This window comes from Micropterus salmoides, unplaced genomic scaffold, assembly GCF_014851395.1.
Source record: "Micropterus salmoides isolate LMB-PRFRI ecotype aquatic unplaced genomic scaffold, ASM1485139v1 Ms_hic_scaffold_3079, whole genome shotgun sequence".
Lineage (NCBI taxonomy): Eukaryota > Metazoa > Chordata > Actinopteri > Centrarchiformes > Centrarchidae > Micropterus > Micropterus salmoides.
In genome coordinates this window covers 1-25096 of record NW_024042350.1, presented here as the reverse complement: position 1 = coordinate 25096, position 25096 = coordinate 1, and the positions used below count along the sequence as shown (strand labels likewise).

General features: G+C 39.3%; 1 protein-coding gene and 6 non-coding genes across 7 annotated transcripts; 1 reads left to right on the top strand and 6 right to left on the bottom strand.

The window, feature by feature from the left end:
• Positions 1-4177: 4177 nt before the first annotated feature.
• Positions 4178-4341, bottom strand: LOC119884002. The gene has a single exon (XR_005440904.1). It is a non-coding gene; the product is annotated as a U1 spliceosomal RNA (small nuclear RNA).
• A 1564-nt stretch (positions 4342-5905) lies between these two features.
• LOC119884004 lies at positions 5906-6096 on the bottom strand. The gene has a single exon (XR_005440906.1). It is a non-coding gene; the product is annotated as a U2 spliceosomal RNA (small nuclear RNA).
• A 4257-nt stretch (positions 6097-10353) lies between these two features.
• LOC119884006 lies at positions 10354-10517 on the bottom strand. Its single transcript, XR_005440908.1, has one exon. It is a non-coding gene; the product is annotated as a U1 spliceosomal RNA (small nuclear RNA).
• Positions 10518-13589: 3072 nt separating this feature from the next.
• LOC119884007 lies at positions 13590-13752 on the bottom strand. Its single transcript, XR_005440909.1, has one exon. It is a non-coding gene; the product is annotated as a U1 spliceosomal RNA (small nuclear RNA).
• A 5172-nt stretch (positions 13753-18924) lies between these two features.
• LOC119884005 lies at positions 18925-19088 on the bottom strand. Its single transcript, XR_005440907.1, has one exon. It is a non-coding gene; the product is annotated as a U1 spliceosomal RNA (small nuclear RNA).
• Positions 19089-20661: 1573 nt separating this feature from the next.
• On the bottom strand, positions 20662-20852 carry LOC119884003. Its single transcript, XR_005440905.1, has one exon. It is a non-coding gene; the product is annotated as a U2 spliceosomal RNA (small nuclear RNA).
• Positions 20853-23288: 2436 nt separating this feature from the next.
• Positions 23289-24977, top strand: LOC119884001 (V-set and transmembrane domain-containing protein 5-like; the record flags this gene model as incomplete). The annotated part of the gene is made up of 2 exons (XM_038694488.1): positions 23289-23574; positions 24651-24977. Coding segments are annotated over exons 1-2 (403 nt in total), but the record flags the coding sequence as incomplete, so codon positions are not given.
• Positions 24978-25096: the final 119 nt, after the last annotated feature.

Here is a 25096-nt window from a genome sequence, read left to right as displayed (position 1 = left end):
TGCTGTAGGTTGTCATGGTAATTTATTACGTCCAACTATTAACCACACCCCCATTCTCTGTTTGAGAGTAGAATGTTAACCAAAAACGGCAGTTAAAACTGGCTGGAGGGGAGGTCTGTCAGCCATCGCCGATGGACGATGACATCGTCTATCAACCCAACCCTAGTGGGTACACTTTTCATTCTCTTCTAGGTGGTATACCCTGCTCCTTGTGAGCACCCCTTTACTCTTTTCATTGTACAACTTGATCAAGCGTTTTTTGAGTTTTGCTATATCCTCAAGCAATGCAATTTGGCTTGCAGCCTTTTTTTGAAGGCTCATTTCTTTGCCGCTGCTTTTTTACCTTCGCTCATGAAAAAAAGTTTTGTTTTTTGTTTGACGTGTCAGAAAAGAACAGTGTATGTTCTATCTATCTAATATTGTGTTGGTCATACTATACACTGATTTAACTACTTGTCCATTACAGAAGGTAAAGAGTTTCAAAAAATGAATCGCATATTAAATTGCAATCGCAATATTGGTTAAAAAAATAAAATAATCGCAATTAAGATTATTTTTAATTGTTCAGCCCTAGTTGAAAAGGATTGCCACCCCAGAGGCTTGGTTTTTATTATCACGCGACCACACTGACTGTCCATTGGGCCATCGGTTTGTCTTTGAAGGCATTAGAGCACTCCTGAAGAAGGAATATGTCCCCCCCCTCCTTTACGCAAAAAGCTGAAAACAGACTGGCACTTACGTCTTTCAGTCTGCGAGCATTAGGTCCAGGAGGTCTATGCAGTCCCTGGTTGAAACCGGAGGCCTCTCTATTGATGGTTGCTCCTGTTGACCAGGTGGGAGGACCTCTTGGGACTGCTTTGATTCCTGAGGCTCCGGGGTTGGCTGGTCTAGTTGTTTGTGAGTGGCAGTCTCACCAGGTTGCTCCTTGTCTTTTGGTTTGGTAACTAAGGCATCGACTTGGTGGCTGTCCAGTCCTCCTGACTGGTTCTCCGTGGGCATGGTGTGTTGAACTCTGGTGTGATTGTTGGCTCTTCATTCCAATCTTTCTGATTAAGTGCATCTCCCATATCAGGGGTTTTCAAACTCTGAGACCTTTTGCTATGTTTCCACCTCCCGTCCAGACTACAACGATGAAAACGAATACTATAGGGTGATTCTCATGAAACCACCTAAAAACATGTTAGAAATGAATTATTGCATATTTTCACACAGAAGATGAAATAACAAATTTTAATAATAAAGTACACAATTTTTACTTCAATGTTCACTTAATTGGTTTCAAATATAAGTTTTAAGTATTTTTTATTTATTTGTTTTATTAAAAACTTAATTACCTTTTTTATTGATGTCTAATGGTATTAAATGTTTTCTTCTTGATAACATTTTTGGCCACATCATCCAGCCCTATAGACCATGTAATCTAACTCTTTTTGACAAAGACCTACAGTGCTGGAAAAGAACAGGGCTCAACAGTAATGATGGCCCGATGGCCCAGGACCAGTCAAAAGTAACATTTTGAACTAGCAACTCACTATTCCGATTGGGCCAGTGCAAAACATTATTTAAAAAAAACAAAACAATGTGCTTTAGAAACTAGGGGTGGGAATTTCTGCACACCTCACGATTCATTTCAATTACGATTCAGAGGGCTGCAATGCAATTATGAAATGATTAGCGATGCAAATTTTTTTTCTATACAGGATCTCCGGATAATTACTAAGCATTTAATTTGCGCATTAAAATCCAAAAGAAACTTCTCCTAATTACCTTAAAAGGACTAGTTTGCGTCCTTAATTTACTTCATTAACCTCATCTCCATGGTCCCTCATTTCTTTAACAACCAGCTGTCAGACTCCTCTGAACACTGAAATATAATTATCAGGATGCACAGTATGTGTACAGGACAGAGCTGTACACCAGTTTGGTCTAAGCTTGTACCTGATGATCTCAACCCTTGACAAGTAACTTAGTAATGACATAAAGCTGAGCTAATTAATATTACTTCGTTACTAATTTAGCTAACGTTACATAACAGCCAAAACACGTGCTGCCCTGGAGAGATGTTAGCTAGCCCTAACCGCCGTCACTTCTGCAGCAGTTGGGGAAACTACAGACTTTAACTGACACACTGAACTTCCCTGCACGTTTATTGCCAGACTGAAACTTACTTCAAGTATTTTTCTCCGCTAACTTTCCCCGTCATGTTATGGCGCTCACTCTCTCACATTCGCTTGGCCTCAAAAACAGGATACAGGAGAGCTCGCTTGCACCATTGGCCAATTAAGAACTGTAGTAATGTGACGAGTGTGTGTATGTAATTTCTCTATTCTTAATTAAGCGGCAACCTCTGGGTCTGAAAAGTGAAGCCATGCAAAAGTAAATTAAATCTGCATTCTTTGTAATGGCCAGCAGGGAGCGTCTCCACTGGTTGCTAAAAGAAGTCCGGTTGTAATAATGGTAAAATAACCCTACTTTTGACTTGACTTTTTACCTCAGTTAACACTTTCCTAATGAGTTTGTGGTACGTGTGCACCTCCCGTCCAGACTAAATGGCCAATCTGAACACCTAAAACAGAGAAGTTTGAAAAAGCTGCAACCCCGTTTTCGTTTTAAAGCTCCAGCTTAGCGTATTAGTGCTGAAAGGTGATTAAAAAGAAACTTTGAAAACGATGACACAGACTCTAATAGTAAAAGTCTAATATTATCAGTCATGCAAAAACACAATGCTACTGAAAGTGTTTTTATTAAAATATCCTGTACTGAGTAAATAACACTTATATACTTGTACTTAGTCTTAGTCTAGTGTACTTGTCTATTTTCTTCCGGCAAAATCACTTTGGATTCCCTGTTACTTTAAGTAGCAGTTCCACCTTGTTGTCGGTCCATGCAAAACTGCGAATACTCATACTGCACAACTGCAGAGTAGAAAATCTGCTTCCTGTTTACACTAATGTTTGATGTTAAATGATTTTTCACTATTGGCATAGTGTAGGCTGGGCAATAAAACAATAATGATAACTGTCGCAATATATTTTTAATTACAATATAATAAATTTTCAATATATTGTCAATAAATGTTTGGTTTAATTAATTTGAATCACAAAGAAATTAGCACTTACTTTTTCTATTAAAATTTTTTTGTTGTTGGGAAAAAGTGGCTGAAAAACTTTAGTAGTAAAAAATTTAGTAATCATTTGTTGAAAAAGATTTTGTCACAGTAGTTTTGCATGTTCTACCTCAGATTTGTTAATTTATCCACTGGTACAAGTGTTTGTCATATACTGAGTAAAGAAATATTTCACCACATAATTAACCATCTGGTTTCTTCAATTTTAAATTTTTACAAATATGTATTTTTAATTAAAATAATTTTTTTTAATGGAATCTCCTTATCTGTATACATAAGTGAAGATAACAGCCAAATCTTCTGATTATATACAATTTGACTTTATTATATTACAACTTTTAAAATTGTTACGTTAATGAAAAAAAACGGAAAAAATTTGGAAACGCTGCCGACCCCATTTTGTGTTTCAAAACTCCGGAGGGCGTTTTAGTGAAGACGGGCCAAAACGGAGGACTTTAGAAACAATGACGCAGCCGCTCACGCTCGGCTCTCTGATTGGGTCTTGCAAAGCAGAAACACAATGCGGCTGACCGGGTTTTTGACATCATATTTTTATTAAAATATTCTGTACCATGCAAATAACACTCATCTGCCTACACTTGTACTGTGCATGTCGCCGTTTACTTTGCAACAACTCCCAGTCTGTTTTCTGACGCCACACTCCCGTGTTACATTCACTAACTAACAGGTCTGTGAGAGCCGGAATTCTTACTGGCTGGTAGGTGATCATATAATTGCATGTCATGCAATAAAATTTAAATTAATTATTTAAAAACCATACAATGTGATTTTCTGGATTTTTGTTTTAGATTCCGTCTCTCACAGTTGAAGTGTACCTATGATAAAACTTACAGACCTCTACATGCTTTGTAAGTCGAAAAACCTGCTAAATCAGCAGTGTATCAAATACTTGTTCTCCCCACTGTAAGTATACACTGACCAATGCAGACTATTTTAAAATGTCAGATAGGAGCCCTTTTAATCCAGGTCACTGATTTGAAAAGCCCAACAACACATATATTTGCTTTGAGTTTTCATTTCACATGTTATCAGGGGAGAGCGCGAACGCAGTCCCCCACTACCAGAAATTATGCAGTCGAGATTCCCACATTTGGGGAATTCGCAGAGGTCAGCTCAACCGGAGTGCAATGGCTGAGCCTCACCCTGGGTGAACCACCTTCTTGATCATGGTATCTCCCCTGCCAGGTAAGTATGAGTTGTACAGATCAGAGACGAGGGGGTCTTTCACAGACATACCATGCAGACTGAGGGTGCTGACCATCTGTAAATTACCAAAACCAGAGGCTATGGGTTGTGTGTGAATCTGCAGTACTTTAATACAGAAGAAACATTTCTGTATTAAGGCTGAAAGAGATTATTTACATTTTACTTGACAAATAATGGCTACATTTCCCAGCATGCAATGCTGTATTTCCACATCTAAAGCTAACCTAAAATCACCAGTTTTATCTATTTACCGCCAACAAATGAGTCCAGCTCAACAGCAAGTTCAAGTGAGTCAAACCTGAATCATATTGTAATCAAAAGTAGTTTGATTCACATTTGTAATTCAGAGAAAAGAATAAAAAACACACACACCAGACTTTCCTCCCCCTTCACATTTCAACCACTTCCTCTTTCTTTGTTCACTGATTGTGAGCAACTGACATTCCAGCTACTACCACCTACTGCTCTGGAGTGTGAACAACACTGGCCATGCTGTTTTGTAGAACACAATACAGTTCAACACGACAACAAACTGCAGCCTTCAAAATGATCATGCAGTTGAAATAATACCTCTCAAACTGTTAAAGACTGTTGTATTAGGCAAAATTAGTTTTATCTAGGTGTGAGTAACAAACTGGCAAATGACCAAGCTGTTGCTATGTATATGGTTAACAGCAACAACATACATCCCGTAACAGGATCAGCTGTGTAGATTAATAGAAGATACATATTTATTAGTCCTTTTGGAAATTCATAGTGTGTCATACAGTAAACATTAGACCAACAACCAGACAACTGCACACAAACATCACCCGATGTTATACTAAGGTGCAGCTCCCCGACACCCAATTAGCTCATGACTGTGACGTTACCACCCAAACTCATGGCCAAACCAGGCAGAGAACAACACACACACGCGTATACATTTTCAGCTGAGGATTGCAGCTCACTTTTGATAGCCTTCAACTCAACAATCATATATAATAATAAGTATTGCATCATCTGATCGGCACTTCTGATTGGCCTTATTAGAGACCACCAATCAGAAAACCCTAACTGAAATACCAAGTTGACACATGGAGTGGATGGAACAAGCCCCTATCCTCTTCTTTGCATCTTGTCAATTTTATATTTATATATTTTATGTTTATTATTATGCACAAAGTCACTAAAGCAAATTCTTTGTATGTGTAAACCTAATTGGCAATAAAGCTAATTCTGATATCCATCAATAAATAGTTAAAATGAACGTCACTTTATTCAGCCATAATATTAAAATTCTGCTTACACCCAATGTATTAGAGGTGATATATATATATTTTTTTTTTTTCTTTTTTACATAAAAGCTCTCCTTCTAAATAATGAGTCCAATTGGCTTATATTACTTGAATACACTTATGAATGCAAAACTTAATTGCAATGGGGTATGTTGTAATATATTACTACATTAACTTGGATTAACAACCTGAATTGCACTGCCTTGAACAACCATTGCACCAAATGTGACCTGAACAGTGAACTATTAAGCTGATTTTATTTGTGAACATAGAAAGGGGGTGCACCGGTCCTGGAGATACTGCAATACCAGGTCGATGCGTGGAGTGGACGGAGCAAGCCCCTATTCCATCTCCCTGCTCCAAAAATCAATTTAATATATGGTCCCCGGGTAGGGGACGTATCAGATATTAAACTGATAAGAACAGATACTACACTTGATCTTAGCCAAAAGGCCGAGAAGCGATACTGAGAAAAGGTCAGGGATAAGGAGGTGATTCCTCGCACCGGGACTCTCACTGACGGTTTTCAGTTTCTGTTTCAGTTTTAACTCCACACAATAAGACCAAAAATAAAGTACACGATAACCAGACAAGTAAAAGAATCATTTAAAAAAGCTAATAAAAGCAGTAAAATGTGTAATTTTAACAAAATAAGGTTGGCGCATGTGCAGTTCCACAACACTTCCTGGTCATGTGACACAATCTGGTCCAATAGGAATTTAAAACATGAGAACTCTGTTATTTACCGTCAGAAATAGAGCTGTAACTTGTATATTAAACAAAAATGAATGTCATCTGAAGCATAAATGTGAAAAGAAACTTAAGAATATAAAAAGTCTTCTGAGGGAAGAAAATGTGTTTTATGTTTACTGACGAACTACAAACTGATCTCCAGCGCACTCTGGTGGAGAATAGAGAGAACTACACTCTTCATGCAAGTTAAACTGCAGATTTTATTCTTACAGACAACTAGGGTTGTCCATTATACGAAAGTCCCGCGAGGTGCGGACAACTCGGCACAACACCATTTGGGGCTCCGTCTCTCCTGCCACTACACACATACAGGTGCTGGTCATATAATTAGAATATCATCAAAAAGTTGATTTATTTCAGTAAGTCCATTAAAAAAATTAAACTTGTATAATGTATACATTCATTCCACACAGACTGATATATGGGGGAAGACTGCTGACTTGACAGCTGTCCAAAAGACGACCACTGACACCTTGCACAAGGAGGGCAAGACACAAAAGGTCGTTGCTAAAGAGGCTGGCTGTTCACAGAGCTCTGTGTCCAAGCACATTAATAGAGAGGCAAAGGGAAGGAAAAGATGTGGTAGAAAAGTGTACAAGCAATAGGGATAACCGCACCCTGGAGAGGATTGTGAAACAAAACCCATTCAAAAATGTGGGGGAGATTCACAAAGAGTGGACTGCAGCTGGAGTCAGTGCTTCAAGAACCACCACGCAGACGTATGCAAGACATGGGTTTCAGCTGTCGCATTCCTTGTGTCAAGACACTCTTGAACAAGACACAGCGTCAGAAGCGTCTCGCCTGGGCTAAAGACAAAAAGGACTGGACTGCTGCTGAGTGGTCCAAAGTTATGTTCTCTGATGAAAGTAAATTTTGCATTTCCTTTGGAAATCAAAGTCCCAGAGTCTGGAGGAAGAGAGGAGAGGCACAGAATCCACATAGCTTTAAGTCCAGTGTAAAGTTTCCACAGTCAGTGATGGTTTGGGGTGCCCTGTCATCACTGGTGTTGGCCCACTGTGTTTTCTGAGGTCTAAGGTCAACGCAGCCGTCTACCAGGAAGTTTTAGAGCACTTCATGCTTCCTGCTGCTGACCAACTTTATGGAGATACAGATTTCATTTTCCAACAGGACTTGGCACCTGCACACAGTGCCAAAGCTACCAGTACCTGGTTTAAGGACCATGGTATCCCGGTTTTTAATTGGCCAGCAAAACGTTGAGCACCCCCATATCACCAAAATGGCATGATCCTTGTTTCGCTGCGAAACTTCGACTGTGAGACTGACAGCCGAATCAGGCTCCACCCATCGAAGCATCGAATCTTCGACTATTTGGGGTCAGCCTGAAAGATAACAATTTATAAAATATCGTCTTCCCATCACAATTTGACCCTTGTCAAAGTCGTTCAAATCCTTACTCTTGCCCATTTTTCCTGCTTCAAACAGATGAACTTTCACTTGCTGCCTAATGTTATCATCCAACCCACTGGTGCCATAGTTATGCGATATTCAGTGTTATTTATGTCACCTGTCGGTGGTGATAATGTTATGGCTGATCAGCATACGTGCATATACCAAACATACCCATCTACTTCATGTAAATAAAGTAATTACATTGCTTTTATTAAGGAAGCTCTGAAGTTTAAATGTTGGCAAGTCTCTGTTGAAAGTGTTCTGAACTGTTTTAAATTGAGTCACTTTTAATATTTGCTCTCATCTGTTGGTTTGGTAATCTCATCGTGAAAAAACTTGTGAATTGGTGTTTTAAAGTTACTGCTGTAAATTTAAAGGATCTTTGCCACTTGCATGAAGTCAGAGCCATCTGTATCATCACCTGTGTCTCCATCCCATGCAGCACCTATTATATAGGCTAGTGAGTTCAATTTGCTTCCATCAAGGCAGAAACAAACAGATACATGGAGGTCTTTGATTCTTTCAACTATTGGCTTTTTTAACAAAAAGGTAATTCAGCCTGTGACTGTGGATGTGATATGATGTCCCCTTTTCTTTCTTTTATTTATTAAATATTTTTCCACTGCTCTCTCTGATGGTTCTGGTGACAAGTGACAATGACAACAGTGATGTTGGTGTTTTTTTGTGTGTATCGAGACTAACGGCGTCCTGTCATCCTGGGGACGAAATGAAAATGTGTTTGGGACAAAGACAAATATTCTGACGTCTCTGGGAAGAAAGGGATTGTGTGTGTATTTATTTATTACTGCCACTTAGCAAATGACAAGCGAGCACTGACTACAACGGAGCGCGTCTCTCCGTGCCGTTACTATAGTCACCTGTTCCTATGGTACAGGTCCATCTATCTTTTCAGTCGCAAACGGCTCGCTGACCTCTCAATTGTACTGTGTAGACTAACACGTTAAGCGCCACACATCAATCTTCTCACGCAGTGAAAAGCAAATCTATATTCTGATAATGTTGACCAGCTATGCAATTCGGCGCGATGGTAAAGTAACCCCCACTCAACCCCTGCGCCCTGAGACGCAGCCAGCAGACTCACTGTTAAGAGTTTTGCATGCATATATATATATATATGTCAATCGGGGGTAAGGTTGTAGGACATTTTAAGCACTCCCAACTTTCCTTCTCTCGTCTAAAACACATGCTTAGGAGTCAGCTGAAGCAGTGTGTATAGCTGACTAGAGATATTACCTCGGCTACAGCCACAGCAGCAGACCTGATCCCCTCCCCAGCCTTGTTTGTTATGCTTTAAAGCATATCCTAAGGAGTGAGGTTTTAGGTCTGGACTACACCTACTTTTATTTTGTGCAATAGAGAACTCCCTATTACAGTGCTGTTTGCAGCTTGGAAATATATTAAGCTTGGTTGTTACGGTTTTATTTACTGGCATTTGATATATCCTCGCCAAAGTGAGATAATTTACTAAAATTATACATTTTTGGTAGAATCAAGTGTTATTTGCCTTGTTTAAAAATATCTGTTTCTACAACAAAAGAGAGTAATAGGGTCAAAGTAGTACAGGAGATACTTGGTGTTTTCTTCAGACAAATTAAAAAAGGTGTGTAAATATCGGTATCGGCCAAAATGAGTTTGAACATATCAGCATATTGAACATTGGCCTAAATCCAATATCGTGCATATTACTATTTACATTGACGGTTCCAGGACAGAGGTGAAATCAGTTAGTCTGGAGCCCTGGTATGATTAGCCAAATCACCCCTTTTCAACTTCTCATTTATCATTGCAAGCTTTGATGCATTTGTTTTAGCTTTGTGACCATTTCTATCTTCTTAAAAACTGTCTTCAGAACTGGATGTGTCCATTGAGTGTGTTAAGAACATTTCTTAGGTGTCTTAATTGATGTAACAGGGAAAGGTAAGACAGGTCTAGCTTAGAGTAATTTAACTGATCCCATAAGTGTCTGACATTATAGCTTTAGGTATTTCTCACATGTACTTGTCCTTGTCAGGAAGACAACAATAGACTGATTAGTTAGAGACAGTAGCTCAGGCATCAGGCTAGCAGAAATCAGTGTTCTCTGCGAATCTTACAAGGTTGAGTCCTACAAGAATGTTTACAAGAACTCACTGGCTCCACAGATTAGAGTACAACTCATGGATAGTAATAGATTCCAATATGATGAAGCACTGGAGTCTAAACATCAGATCAAATAGATTTGTTGTTCTAGGTTAAGGCCAGCTAAAGATAACCTAATAGAGAAACCTACAGGCACTAGGGGGAAGACAGAAACATAAAAGGGACCAAAAAAGGTTACCCTTCAGATTTGGTGTTGGCATTTGACATGTTCACAGTTTGTATTCTGGCACTGTATCTCCTCAGCCAGGCTCAATAAACCATGCTATGTTAAGTCTTCATCAGTCACCCGAAACTTCTTCACACCTGAACCTGGCTAACAACAATATCACTTCAACAGAGTGCACATAAAACACATTTCTATAGAGTCAAAATATATTTAGTTTACTATTCCACATGTTATCAGGGAGAGCGCGAACGCAGTCCCCCACTACCAGAAATTATGCAGTCGAGATTCCCACATTTGGGGAATTCGCAGAGGTCAGCTCAACCGGAGTGCAATGGTTAAGCCTCACCCTGGGTGAACCACCTTCTTGATCATGGTATCTCCCCTGCCAGGTAAGTATGAGTTGTACAGATCAGAGGCGAGGGGGTCTTTCACAGACATACCATGCTGATTGATGGTGCTGACCATCTTAATTTCCAAAACCAGAGGCTTATGGGGTGTGTGTGAATCTGCAGGAATTTAATACAGAAGAAACATTTCTGTATTAAGGCTAAAACAGATTATTTACATTTTACTTGACAAATAATGGCTACATTTCCCATAATGCAATGCTGTATTTCCACATCTAAAGCTAACCTAAAATCACCAGTTGTATCTATTTACCACCAACAAATGAGTAACAGCCCAACAGCAAGTTCAAGTGAGTCAAACCTGAATCATATTGAAATCAAAAGTAGTCTGATCTACCTTTGTAATTCAGAGAAAAAACACACACACACACACACACACACACACACACACACACAAACCACACTTCCTCCCCCCTCACATTTCAACCACTTCCTCTTTCTTTGTTCACTACTGGTGGGCAACTGACATTCCTGCTACTGCCACCTACTGCTCCTCAGTGTGAACAATGCTGGCCATTTTGCAAAACAAGATTTTAACATGCTGTCTAGCAGAACACACAATACTGTCCAACAGCAGTCATCTATACTGTTCCAAGAACAAAATATTTAGAAAACTATGTCAAACACCACCTTGATTACCAGGGACGTGTGCAAGGATCCCATTTGTGGACAGCTTGCTGTTCAACACAATCATTCTTCAAGCCAAACTCACCCAGCTCACTGTGCCAGCTTCCTCCCATCTGTAGGGATGCAGCAATTACCGGATTTCATTATTAACCACACTTTAAAATGTCACTGTTAATTCATCGTAAAGGCTCCGCTACACCAAGTGTTTCTGTTGCAAAAAACGAAAACAAAGTTAAACGAGTGGTGCCGTGCTTATCAGTGACATGGAGGCTACTACTGTACACTGGCTAAACTATGGCAGAGGGATAAAACTGTAAAGCTTTATTTCCACCAAAGAAACGGCTGAAGTCGGTAGTGTGGGAGCATTTCGGGTGCATCAAGTCTGACTTGGGCATTATTTAAGAGGTGACGGATCACCTTTTTAAAAACATGCCATTTAAAGGTTGCTGCTCAAAGAGTGAATAACTACATTAAATTTGATGCAGCACCTGTGGGATCACCACCATAGCTTTGCACGCCCAAGTAAAAGGTACATAATAACTGAGATAAATAACGTGGCAAGTTGGTAGGGAATTAAATAAACATGTCACTTACAATCGATGCCTCAGCATTTAGAGTCGAGCTTTCAGTGCAACGTTAACAAACAAAGCAGGTGTAACCTTTCAGACCCACCGCAACGACAGCACCACTGCACTATGAAACCCATTATTTTCAATGGCTTGTGCCTCGCCACGGCAGTCTTTTTGGTACAGTCCTCACACGTATTTCCAGGGGAAAAAATATCTTTATTCAGACCAATACGGTATATATTATTCCAAGGATTAATTTTGCTTCTTAAACAGTGGCCCACAAATTACATGGTATTTATCCCTACTGTTACTGAAACAACTTCACAGTAGGGCTGCACAATTTGGAGAAAAGGTCATATTGCGATTATTGTGAACAATATATGATTCGATTATAATGGAACAAATGGTACTCTACTTGCTTAATTATCAAGGAAAATGCGCAAAATACTGACATTCTGAAATGTGTATTGCTCAACTTGATTAAAGTTAAGCAATAAACAATATTTCTAAATCAATCAAAAATTTACAATCCAAGTGGACACAAAGTGCTGTACAGTAAAACAATAAACAAATACATAAAAGACACTAAAAACAAAGCTCACACGATGCATAAACCATACACTAAAACAATAAAATCAATACAACTAAAACAAGAAATGTCAACTTTAGTTTTCAAAGCCTGGCGAAAAGAGGTGGGTTTTAAGAAGAGACTTAAAAACAGACAGTGAAGATGCCTGTCTAATGTGCAGAGGTAGATCATTCCACAATTTAGGAGCTGCTACAGCAAAAGCTCGGTCCCCTTTGAGCTTGCGCTTACACACTTGACCTGACCTGAGAGAACAGGTGGGTCTATGGGGGTGTAGCAGCTCAGAGATGTAGGGTGTAGCGAGACCATTAAGACACTTAAAAGCAAATAAAAGAATCTTAAAATGGATCCTATGATGTACAGGCAGCCAGTGGAGTGAGGCTAAAATGGGGGAAATGTGCTCATTATTTACGCGTTCCAGTTAAAAGACAGGCTGCAGTGTTTTGTACTATCTGGAGACGAGCAATAGAGGACCCACTGACCCCCCACGTACAGTGCATTACAGTAATCCAACCGAGCGGTACCAAAGGCGTGGATTTCTGTTTCAAAGTGCTGCCTATAAATAAATTTGCTTTATTTTGGCCAGTTGCCTCAATTGAAAAAAGCTTGTTTTTATGACCTTTTATGTCCTTATCTGTCTGTCGAGCTTAAGGTCAGAGTCGATTTTAACCCCTAGGTTAGTGATTGTTGGCTTGATGTACTGACTCAAGGAACCCATATCGACACGGGGGGTCCCAGTGTTGCCATCAAAAAAACATCACTTTTGTCTTACTTTCATTAAGACTTAAAAAGTTAAGAGCCATCCAAGCCTTTATGTCGTCAAGACACTTACGTAACGATCCAACAGTTTCATTCTTTTTAAGAGGCACATTGATCTGACTATCGTCTGCATAACATGTAAATGTAAATTCTCCTTACTTGTATAGCGCCTTTCTAGTCTTTTTTGACCACTCAAAGCGCTTTTACACTACATCTGCATTCACCATTCACTCACTGAGCCTAAGTGCTCAAACAGAAACTAACATTCACAGGCAATTCAGAGACAATTGCTGATGCTCCAATCTTTTTCCACTTCCTTCCCAGAGGTCCTCGCAAGGGGGAGCTCTAACATTGTTCCACAACAGCCACACTGTCAAGGCTGCCTGCTTAGATTGCGAGTGCACGCACTGACCAATGCAGACTATTTTAAAATCTCACATATGAACCCTTTTAATCCAGATCACTGATTTGGACAACCCAACAGCGGTTATATTTGCTTGAGTTTTCATTTCACATGTTATCAGGGGAGAGCGCGAACGCAGTCCCCCACTACCAGAAATTATGCAGTCGAGATTCCCACATTTGGGGAATTCGCAGAGGTCAGCTCAACCGGAGTGCAATGGCTGAGCCTCGCCCTGGGTGAACCACCTTCTTGATCATGGTATCTCCCTGCCAGGTAAGTATGAGTTGTACAGATCAGAGACGAGGAGGTCTTTCACAGACATACCATGCAGACTGAGGGTGCTGACCATCTATAAATTACCTAAACCAGAGGCTATTGGTTGTGTGTGAATCTGCAGTACTTTAATACAGAAGAAACATTTCTGTATTAAGGCTGAAAGAGATTATTTACATTTTACTTGAAAAATAATGGCTACATTTCCCATCATGCAATACTGTATTTCCACATCTAAAGCTAACCTAAAATCACCAGTTGAATCTTTTTACCACCAACAAATGAGTAACAGCAAGTTCAAGTGAGTCAAAGCTGAATCATATTGTAATCAAAAGTAGTTTGATTCACATTTGTAATTCAGAGAAAAGAATAAAAACACACACCAGACTTTCCTCCCCCCTCACATTTCAACCACTTCCTCTTTCTTTGTTCACTGATGGTGAGCAACTGACATTCCTGCTACTGCCACCTACTGCTCTGGAGTGCAAAACAGGATTTTAACATGCTGTATAGTGCAACATACAATACAGTGCAACAACAGTAATCTATATAAACACACACTATGTGTTATAATTAGGGGTGCAACTAATGACTATTTTTGTAGTCGACTAATCTGTTATTATTTATTCGATTAGTCAACTAGGCATGATTATTTTTGTCAGCTCCTAACCCTAATTAAACCATTTAACTAATTAAATATCTTTCAAGTGAATTACTGATCTCCAACACACAGCCTAACTAGCTAACCTTACCATTAAGTGAATGAGGTTTACTATTCAGAATGAACACCAGTATCAACGCCAGGGGGAAACCAGGGAAGACGACAAGACAGTGTAGACTTCTGCTTTTAACTGTTTAAGATTTTTGCTTTGGAACTATATACAATAAAAACAAATTAAATGCAAGTACTAAAACCACAACTGTACACTAACAATGTAATGTCTATTAAGAACAATAACGCAACAGCCCCCTTTCATACTACTTCTGTAGTTTATTTTTCAAAAGTGCTTCTAAGTTTTTTTAAGTGGAGAATGTTGTGTAGGATCACTGATGCTCATGATGTAGCATGTCGACGGTACGTTACTGAGCTATCTAATGTGTGTTACTGTAACTAACTTTGCTCATAATGACAGCAGCAAGGGCCAGTGTGATAGAGAGCTGCGATGTTGAGTAGCGTAGCTGATGTCCGGTTTGGGCATGATGGCTACTAGGAAATTAATCATGTATTGCAAGGACCTTGAAGTTGTTTTTATCAGGATCTTCAGCCGTGGACAGCACAAGAATATGTCTACTGGTGTAGGGGAATTCCAGCAAGCCAGAGCGCCTGGGTATTATGCTACAATGAGTTCTCGTAAACCTGGCAACTGAATCTGCTTTTTGTGTTGCTGTGTTTTCACTTGAGTACCACAATCAACAAAAGTGTCTCTCAGTCAGCAGCACTGGATAAGGCAGACCTATCCCTGTGGAAGGAGAAGGTAGTGGGTTTTAGGGGTGTAACAGTACATGTTTTCGTACCGGACCGTTTCGGTACAGGACTTTCAGAACGGTGCACATGTGCACCGAATGCAATCTTAACCTCATATATTAGGCTTGTTTTGTGTGTGGAACATGCATAAATTCTGAGTTTCCACACCGACATATTAAGTGGCGGACTAAATCTCCGCCTTGCGGCGCCACAGCGCTACACAAGCAGCAGGCTTTAGCCCAGCCTCTTGCTAACTAGTGACTTGAGCATCATGACCAGTGCAGAAAAGCCAGAGCTCTAAGACCCTACCTTATTGTTAAGGTCTTCTGTTTGAGAATACTTCGGTTTTCAGTGAAATACAACAACGGACAAGTCGATAAGACGAAAGCAGTGGGGCGACATTTCTCAGTAGTGATCGGGTATGTTTCTGGCAACACGTCAAACTTGCTAACTCACTAATGGTATCACACAAAGGAGAACGTCACTGCAACAAGGGGAAAAAAACAAAAAAGCACAGTGCAAACGCCTTTCAGCATTTAAACAGACTTTAGACTTCAGAAAAGGTTTTTTTTTTATCTGAGCAGGCCTCCAAGCTGGGATTGATAATGCTCACAGACGGAATACAAGAATAAAAAGAATGCTGCACTGTAATTATATATTTTTATTAGCTATGTGGTATTGTTTTGAGAATATTTATTTAGTGGAGAACTTGGTAGTAAGCTAGCAGTAGCATTTTATTTTTTAATATTTTTTATTTTATATAATTTATTTATTTGTAATTTGGAAGTTTGTTTAAAAAATTGTAAACTAATTTGGATGTTTACAAAAGTTCATAATAAACCAGCAGCAATTTAATGTTAGTATTTTTTTCCTTACTGTACTGAAAATAAACCGAACCGTGACTTCAAAACTGGGGTACATACTGAACCGTAATTTTTGCGTACTATTACACCCCTAGTGGGTTTGGATAGGGATGGAGCTGCTGTGATGGTGTTAAGGCTTGGGGGTGTCACCTAGAGCTGGCCTGAGTCATTTTTTGAGCTTCGACAGTAATTAAGAGCGAATAATCGAAGCTTTGATTGATGCGTGCCGAACTGGGTTGGTGGCTGCTGTGCAGAGCAGGGGGGAACCGTAGCTGAGAGTCCAGAGTGAGAGAGTCTGATCCAAGCAGGTCCAGAGCGGAATCCGGGAATAGTTTCGCCGGGCGGGGTCCAGGTGGAGAGCGCACGGGATGAGCGGTGTTTCCTGTAGCGGAACTAAATCTAACACTTATTATGCAAAATTCACTTTTAACTTTAATTATAGCGACTAAATGCTCTTCTTCTACAATAGGCCTAATATAATTAGGCTTATTTAAATGCGTTCATTGTGTTGCTGTGTGTTTCCAGCCTACAGTTTACTGATTCATTTTAAAATGTAGGAAATTTGACTGTTTTGATCTGTAATGAAATTAAGTAATTGTAAAATTAATAAACGCCATAACTTCCACACTACTGCTGTCATCACTCAGTTTAAAGTGCTCCCACACAGCTGAGGGCTTCATTTAGTTTTTCCTTTGATGTGAACTGGAGCGTTATGTTCACTGCTGTCGGCGGAGGTCAGGAGAGTGAAAAAAACAAAACAATAATCGAATCTCTTAATTGAAAATCGAATGTGTACCCAACGGTCGAATATTCGGGTCCAGCCCTAGTGTCACCACACTCCTTCATTCCAAATTATTGCGTTTACTTCCGAAAGAATTGAAAGATCTCCACGAGTGCTTTTTTCTTTATTGGTAAATTGCAGATCTCCAAGAACGACAGTCACAAGTATAAAATGAGTAAGGAGTCTATTTAAACAAATCACTAAACTACACCGAAGACTCACAGAGGACAAGAGAGGGGGCACGTCCAGCCAATCAAACTAACAAGGGCTGAAATGATTCATCGATTAGTTAGATTACTAAAAGGCACTGATGCAAATTCTTTGCATCGATTCTTCGTTTAATCCGTATAACTATATAGCACACTGTTTTGCACGGACATTTATTACTGTCGCACGTGGCACTTATGTCACCTACCGCAACGGCACAATGGAACCTGATCAGAAAGCCCCCTGTGTGCCAGCGGACTAGGGCTGCAGCTAACGATGATTTTAGTATTCGAAGTTTCTATAGATTATTTCAACGATTCATCGATGCGTCATTTAAGAAGTACTTTTGCTTCGTGGCAGCGGTGCACGTTTATAGTTTATAGATATTTATTAGTCCTTTTCGGAAATTCATAGTGTGTCATACAGCAAACATCAGACCAACAACCAGACAGCTGCTTTACAAAAACAAACATCACCTGAGTGCTACAAGTTATACTAAAGGCTCGTGCAGACTACACGACTTTCAATGTCAGCCGATGGCTGTGCAGTTCACATAACTTGCTATAACATGACGGCAGTCTTTAAGTCGTTGTGGCGTTCACACTACTTGACTGATCGGTGACAGGGGGTCACACACACTACAGGAGCTGACAACAGCTGTGGCACCTGACGCTGGTTTCCAAACCACTTTTTTTAGTTTTTTTATTTTAATCAAGAAAACACACAACACAAGGTAACAGCAACTTAAGCATTTAACTGAAATCATGATTGATTGTTGAGTTGAAGGCTAGCCAAAGCAAGCTGCAATCTTCAGCTGAAAATGTACAACGTGCGCTTGCTGTTCTCCGATCTGTTGATGTTGTTGGTCTGATGTTTACTGTATGACACACTATGAATTTGTGAAAGGACTAATAACTATCTATCATCTATCAACTTACACAGCTGATCCCATTACAGGGGGTGGGGGGCAAGCAGAAGTACTTCTTAAATGATGCTGTTAAAATCACATGTACAATTTATGGTGCAGGTACATAAGAAGGGGATGCTCTTCTCTTGCTTTTGGTGTGCAAGCAAAACCATACAAATAGTCGCTATTTGGCTACAAAAAGTATTGAATGAAGTACTGCTTTGACTGCAGACGTTTTGAAACTACTCGATGCTAGGCTGTTTCAAGTCAAGGAGTAGTGATACAAATATTGCAAAAAATGCTTGGAAGGGCTTTTCCTGGATGATGAGCATTGTGGAGCTTTTCTTATATCCACAGCATCGGTCGAGAGGGGCTTCAGTGCCATAAAGTGAACAAAGACTGACTGGAGAGGGCAACGTGAGTGTTCACACACTGACAAGGTTGCTCTTCATTAGCCTGGAGGGTCAAGACAGCACTTCAGTGCTATGCCAGTAGTGAAGAGGTGGCTCAAGGAGGCAGAAAGGAGGAGCCTGCAGTGAAAGATTCACAGCTCTCAACAAATGTATTTATATGAATGAAATCAAAAAATATATTCCAATCTTTGAAATGTTATAATAAGAAAATGATTCTGTTCTTTGTTGTTTGGATGAATTATTAGAATGTATAAATCAATAATGTAACAGTTAAGGAAACACACAAGTAAAAATATACAAGGGGCCAGTAAAACTCTGATCTATTTGCACAGATATGGGGGAAATGTTACGCTGGATATTGCCATATTAATTATATTATCACAGGTTTTAATTTTGCTTCTTAAACAGCGGCACACACATGACATGATATTCATCCCTACTTTTAATGAAATGTCAAAAGCTTCACAGCACTTGACATCACACCCCTAGTCTAATTTATAACATATAACAAACACTTGCTTTGGGTTTTCATTTCACATGTTATCAGGGGAGAGCGCGAACGCAGTCCCCCACTACCAGAAATTATGCAGTCGAGATTCCCACATTTGGGGAATTCGCAGAGGTCAGCTCAACCGGAGTGCAATGGCTAAGCCTCACCCTGGGTGAACCACCTTCTTGATCATGGTATCTCCCCTGCCAGGTAAGTATGAGTTGTACAGATCAGAGACGAGGGGTCTTTCACAGACATACCATGCAGACTGAGGGTGCTGACCATCTATAAATTACCTAAACCAGAGGCTATGGGTTGTGTGTGAATCTGCAGTACTTTAATACAGAAGAAACATTTCTGTATTAAGGCTGAAAACGATTATTTACATTTTACTTTACAAATAATGGCTACATTTCCCAGCATGCAATGCTGTATTTCCACATCTAAAGCTAACCTAAAATCACTAGTTGTATCTATTTACCGCAAACAAATGAGTCCAGCCAACAGCAAGTTCAAGTGAGTCAAAGCTGAATCATATTGTAATCAAAAGTAGTTTGATTCACATTTGTAATTCAGAGAAAAGAATAAAAACACATACACCAGACTTTCCTCCCCCCTCACATTTCAACCACTTCCTCTTTCTTTGTTCACTGATGGTGAGCAACTGACATTCCAGCTACTGCCACCTACTGCTCTGGAGTGTGAACAACACTGGCCATGCTGTTTTGTAGAACACAATACAGTTCAACACGACAATAAACTGCAGCCTTCAAAATGATCATGCAGTTGAAGTAATACTTCTCTAAAACTTTTAAAGAGAGGATTTATTACAGGACTGTTATATTAGGCTGCATTAGTTTTAACTAAGTGTGCGTAACAAACTGGCAAATGACCAAGCTGTTGCTATGTATATGGTTAACAGCAACAACATACATCCTGTAACAGGATCAGCTGTGTAAATTGATAGATGATACATATTTATTAGTCCTTTTGGAAATTCATAGTGTGTCATACAGTAAACATTAGACCAACAACCAGACAACTGCACACAAACATCACCCGATGTTATACTAAGGTGCAGCTCCCCGACACCCAATTAGCTCATGACTGTGACGTTACCACCCAAACTCATGGCCCAACCAGGCAGAGAACAAACACACACGCGTATACATTTTCAGCTGAGGATTGCAGCTCACTTTTGATAGCCTTCAACTCAACAATCATATATAATAAGTATTGCGTCATCTGATCGGCACTTCTGATTGGCCTTATAGAGACCACCAATCAGAAAACCCTAACTGAAATACCAAGTTGACACATGGAGTGGATGGAACAAGCCCCTATCCTCTTCTTTGCATCTTGTCAATTTTATATTTATATATTTTATGTTTATTATTATGCACAAAGTCACTAAAGCAAATTCTTTGTATGTGTAAACCTAATTGGCAATAAAGCTAATTCTGATATCCCTCAATAAGTAGTTAAAATGAACGTCACTTTATTCAGCCATAATATTAAAATTCTGCTTACACCCAATGTATTAGAGGTGATATATATATATTTTTTTTTTTTTCTTTTTTACATAAAAGCTCTCCTTCTAAATAATGAGTCCAATTGGCTTATATTACTTGAATACACTTATGAATGCAAAACTTAATTGCAATGGGGTATGTTGTAATATATTACTACATTAACTTGGATAACAACCTGAATTGCACTGCCTTGAACAACCATGCACCAAATATACCTGAACAGCGAACTATTAAGCTGATTTTATTTGTGAACATAGAAAGGGGGTGCACCGGTCCTGGAGATACTGCAATACCAGGTCGATGCGTGGAGTGGACGGAGCAAGCCCCTATTCCATCTCCCTGCTCCAAAAATCAATTTAATATATGGTCCCCGGGTAGGGGACGTATCAGATATTAAACTGATAAGAACAGATACTACACTTGATCTTAGCCAAAAGGCCGAGAAGCGATACTGAGAAAAGGTCAGGGATAAGGAGGTGATTCCTCGCACCGGGACTCTCACTGAGGGGTTGGAACATAAACATTTTTTAAAAACATACATTTGAGTTTAGTGCAATGTACTAGACAACATAGTACATTTGACATAATGTATCACCGGTGCTATTTTGTTGCGATATTTATATTTAACTAGTGTTTGTAAACGCGCCTTCTTGTGTGTTCCTGAACACGTGGTACGCTTTAGTCCAATCTATAGCGGACGACTAGAAACAACAAATTAAATCAAATTTATTTTTACAGACATGTCAGATATATATTATTCTTGTATATTATTTCAATTTAACTTAATGACGCGTAACGAGTTTGTGTACGTTGAGGGAAAGATTGTTTTATGATTGGTAAATACTCACTTCACAACAAACAGAGCTCCTCTACCAGTCTCTAGTGGAGAGGAGAGTTAACTGCACACTTAACGGCCTTTCGTCTCACACAAGGTGAGAAAAACTCCATAATGTAATCAATAAATAGTTATAATTTACCTGTACTCATCCAGAACAGAAGATATAACTATTCAAGGCAAATAATAACGGACTGTTTAACATTTAACCTTGCAATGTCTAATAAAAAAACCACAGGCGTTATCAGGTAAACAGCTTTGCAAAGCAAACGTTCAGTAATGACTGCAATAACCTCAACATAAACATCAACAGTGTCAATTAGTCAAAACTGTGTCCCTACACCGACACCACTCACCCGCATAGTTAAGGTTAACGTACCAACTTAAAATAGATGCAGTAAGGTCACGTTCTTGGTCAAATATCTTATCAGCAAAACCGATAACTAGGTATCAAAGTACGGGCCTGTTATTTGAATGTGCTAAATAACTTCGTGACAAACTAAGTTATGACAAACATGCACTTGAGTCCATCACAAACTCAGTTGTGAAATACAGCTAAGTAACGTAACGTTACTTATCATCATGTGGACACGAAGGTGAAGTTAATTAACATGAAGTTAACCTTAACCCGCCGTTAGCGCGGCTAGAAAAGGACTAAACAATATATAGAGAGACCGTCCACTGCCACCCTAACGAGAAGTATTGACACAACTGAGTTTTCATTCTACAAAAAAATATATAAGCAAGAAACAAAATAAATTAATGTGGACATGCTAGCTACCAATTAGCTTAAACTTGGCTAAGGTCACGTTAGCTTAACGTTCATAAAAACACGGTTGCAGCGGTGAAAAACCAAATTAAACCCGTCAACAAGTTGGCTTCTCAATTCTCCTTATGCTAATCGTTAATGTTATTATTGTATCTACAAAAAACACGTTAAGTTAGTCAATAAAAATGAACTTACTAAACGTCGTCTTCGACTCTGCTGCTCCGGTAATTACTCCTGTGTCGCACTTCCAAAACGATGTAAGCTAGTTTACGTACGAACGTGCGCAGAATTACGTAACGTCAACTGTTTACGCAGTCGTTTAGCTAGCTACACAGACGATTGTTAAATTAAATCCACGAAAACAACATGAAAGACAGTTTCGCCTGTTAAACATTTAGGTAGGCTGCAGTTTATCCTTCTATGGCCAAAATCTATTGTTGGCGCATTAATTCTGAACTTTTAAAGAAAATCCAAGCTCATTTAATTATCCTAAAATAAACTAAAAACAGCAAAAGAAATAGAATAGCTACCGTTAGCATTTTCCAATAGATATTTTTGAATTCTTAAAGTCAACTTAAATCTTTAGTTTTTGATTCTTTTTATATCAAGTTCAATATTTGGCATAGTAAGTTTTTTTGTTATACAAAATTCTTAATCGTCAAGTATTGCAGTGTAATTTATATAAATAAAGCAAAGAGTATAAATACAAGGGTTTATTTCTGATTCTGTTTGGTAGGCTAAAGTATCACATTTTTGAACTTGGGGATTGTTCATCCTTTCTAACGGCTTCGTTCAATGACAAACTCATTTACAATCAACCAAAGTCACCAAATTAATATTTCCTTCAATGAAAAGGCTCATTATTCCCCATTCCAATATGGCCATAGCAGCATATAGTATGCCTTCTAAATTGAAATGTCAGTTCATTGTTACTGTGTTTACTGTGGGTTGTGTGTCTTGGTGCATTCCTGTGAATTCAAACTTCCTGTTTGACATGTTTTGTCACAGAATGAATACTGGATGATTCAACCTATCCTGGTTTCATTTTGTGATAGTGTGTCTGCTATACAGGTCAGTGTTTGTTGGACACGGGAGGGGTAAGTAAACTGAGAAGGATATATGTCTGTTTGCGCTACAGTTTTTCTTCCCCTAAGTGTGTTTTTGTGTGTGTGTGTGAGATCACAGAACGCTGAGTACATGTTGGCTTATTAATCTCTGGCTCAACCTGTCTGATAGGTGTCGGCTGGCTGGCACTAACTTGCGCAGCTATGAAGAGAATCCAGCACAGTCCTGAGAGAGGAGGGAAACTCCAGCATTTCTTCACTTCACAGAACAAAAATAAGGAGGAAAAAGGACAGTGGAAAAGGAAAACCCTGGGAACGAGGAAAGGCTGTTTTGGAGGGAGAAAGACAGAGAAAAGAATGCTTCAGAATGTGAAATAACCTGGAGGACATTATTCTACTACAGTTCGACTAATGGGTCTGGGATTCTAATGTGGCATTTCAGGCTCTGGGATGTACAAGATGTTGCTGTGTTTCTCAGCATCGCACTTTATATGTGTCACCTAGGTAAGAATTCCAACGTATTTGACTAGTGGGTTTGAGAGCATGCATATATGGCAATCCTATATTAGTTCAGGACAAAGTCCACACGATGACGATCCAACCCTTTCAATAGGAACTTAAATAGAGAACCTGGGAAGAATGAAAACTAAAGATAGAACTTTTCTCAGGTTGCATACCATTGCTAAGTAGATCACAACACTAGTATGTACAAATGGCTGTGTACATGTAAACATCAGAATGTCCTGTTCTGCACCCAAGGTCTCAGTACCTTAGGGATCTGATTCTTTACAAACGCAAGTCAAGTTGCACAGAATAATTACACCATGTCCAGTGTCTTTGGAAATAAAATTGGCTAAACTAACACAGCTCCTAAGAGCATGTGTTAAATAGATTGGTTCACACAGATCTATGGTAAAATTTATCTATTTATCTATAGGATATCAGACTTTCCCCACGCTGTGTTGTTTCTTAGTCAGCATTGGCATTCTCAGGTGTAATTTTTTACCTTTGACTCATTAAGCAAACACACCACCAGCAGAACCAGATCCCACAATGAAACTCCTGAGAAACTATTTGATGAGGGGTGGCCAAAACAGTCACAAGGCCAGTATTACTGTTTCTATTCAAATTAGTACTTCTCAGCTTGTTTAACAAGTTTCTTTTCTACAGCACAGGATAGCACATTATATCTTTACATAGAAGTGAATGCATTAGTCACAGTGTTTAGTCAGAGACATAACTAACTGTCATGAAGGGAAAAACCTGTGAGGTCAAATATTTTATTTTTATGGAGCTGGACTGTGTTATACATTGCAGCGTTTATGCTGTAATTACTGTCCTATCTGGATAAATTGATCATTAACTAAGTGTGAAAGGTGTTTATCACGTAGTGTACAATATTTTGTGCAATCTGATGTCAAAGCTAAATCTATCTTTACCTTTACATATATAAGTTTTTGCACCATATCTTATATTATATGTGTTATATTATTATACAGATGTATGTATTTGTTTTCTTCTCCAGTATCATTTCATAGTGAATCTATATCTATATCTCTTAATTCTTTTCACTTTGGAAGCTGGAGCCATCTCCATCCATTCTCCCCAGAAGAGCCTCACCAGGTCAGTGCAGGAGGATGTGTTTTTCTCGGTGGATATTACCTGCGATGGGATCCCCACCATACAATGGACCTTTATGTCAGGAGCGGTGAGCCGCACCATAGGGACATGGCAGCCGGGGTTGTACACTAACATAACGGTGGATTACAGTAGCAGAGTGCAGCACTACAACAATGGCTCTATGGGCCTGTCAGACCTGCGCCTGGCAGATGCTGGATACTACCAGGTCACTGTCACAGAAACAGCAGGAAGCAGCAAGGATGCTGGCTTTGTCCTGAAAGTGAACGGTGAGTGCGTCTGGCATTCTGTGTGTCATTTCTACTATGTGCCTTTCAGATCTGAAAGCAGGGATTTTGAGTTATCAAAGTTATTCATCAGTAAACACAAATATTTTTCTGTCTATCTT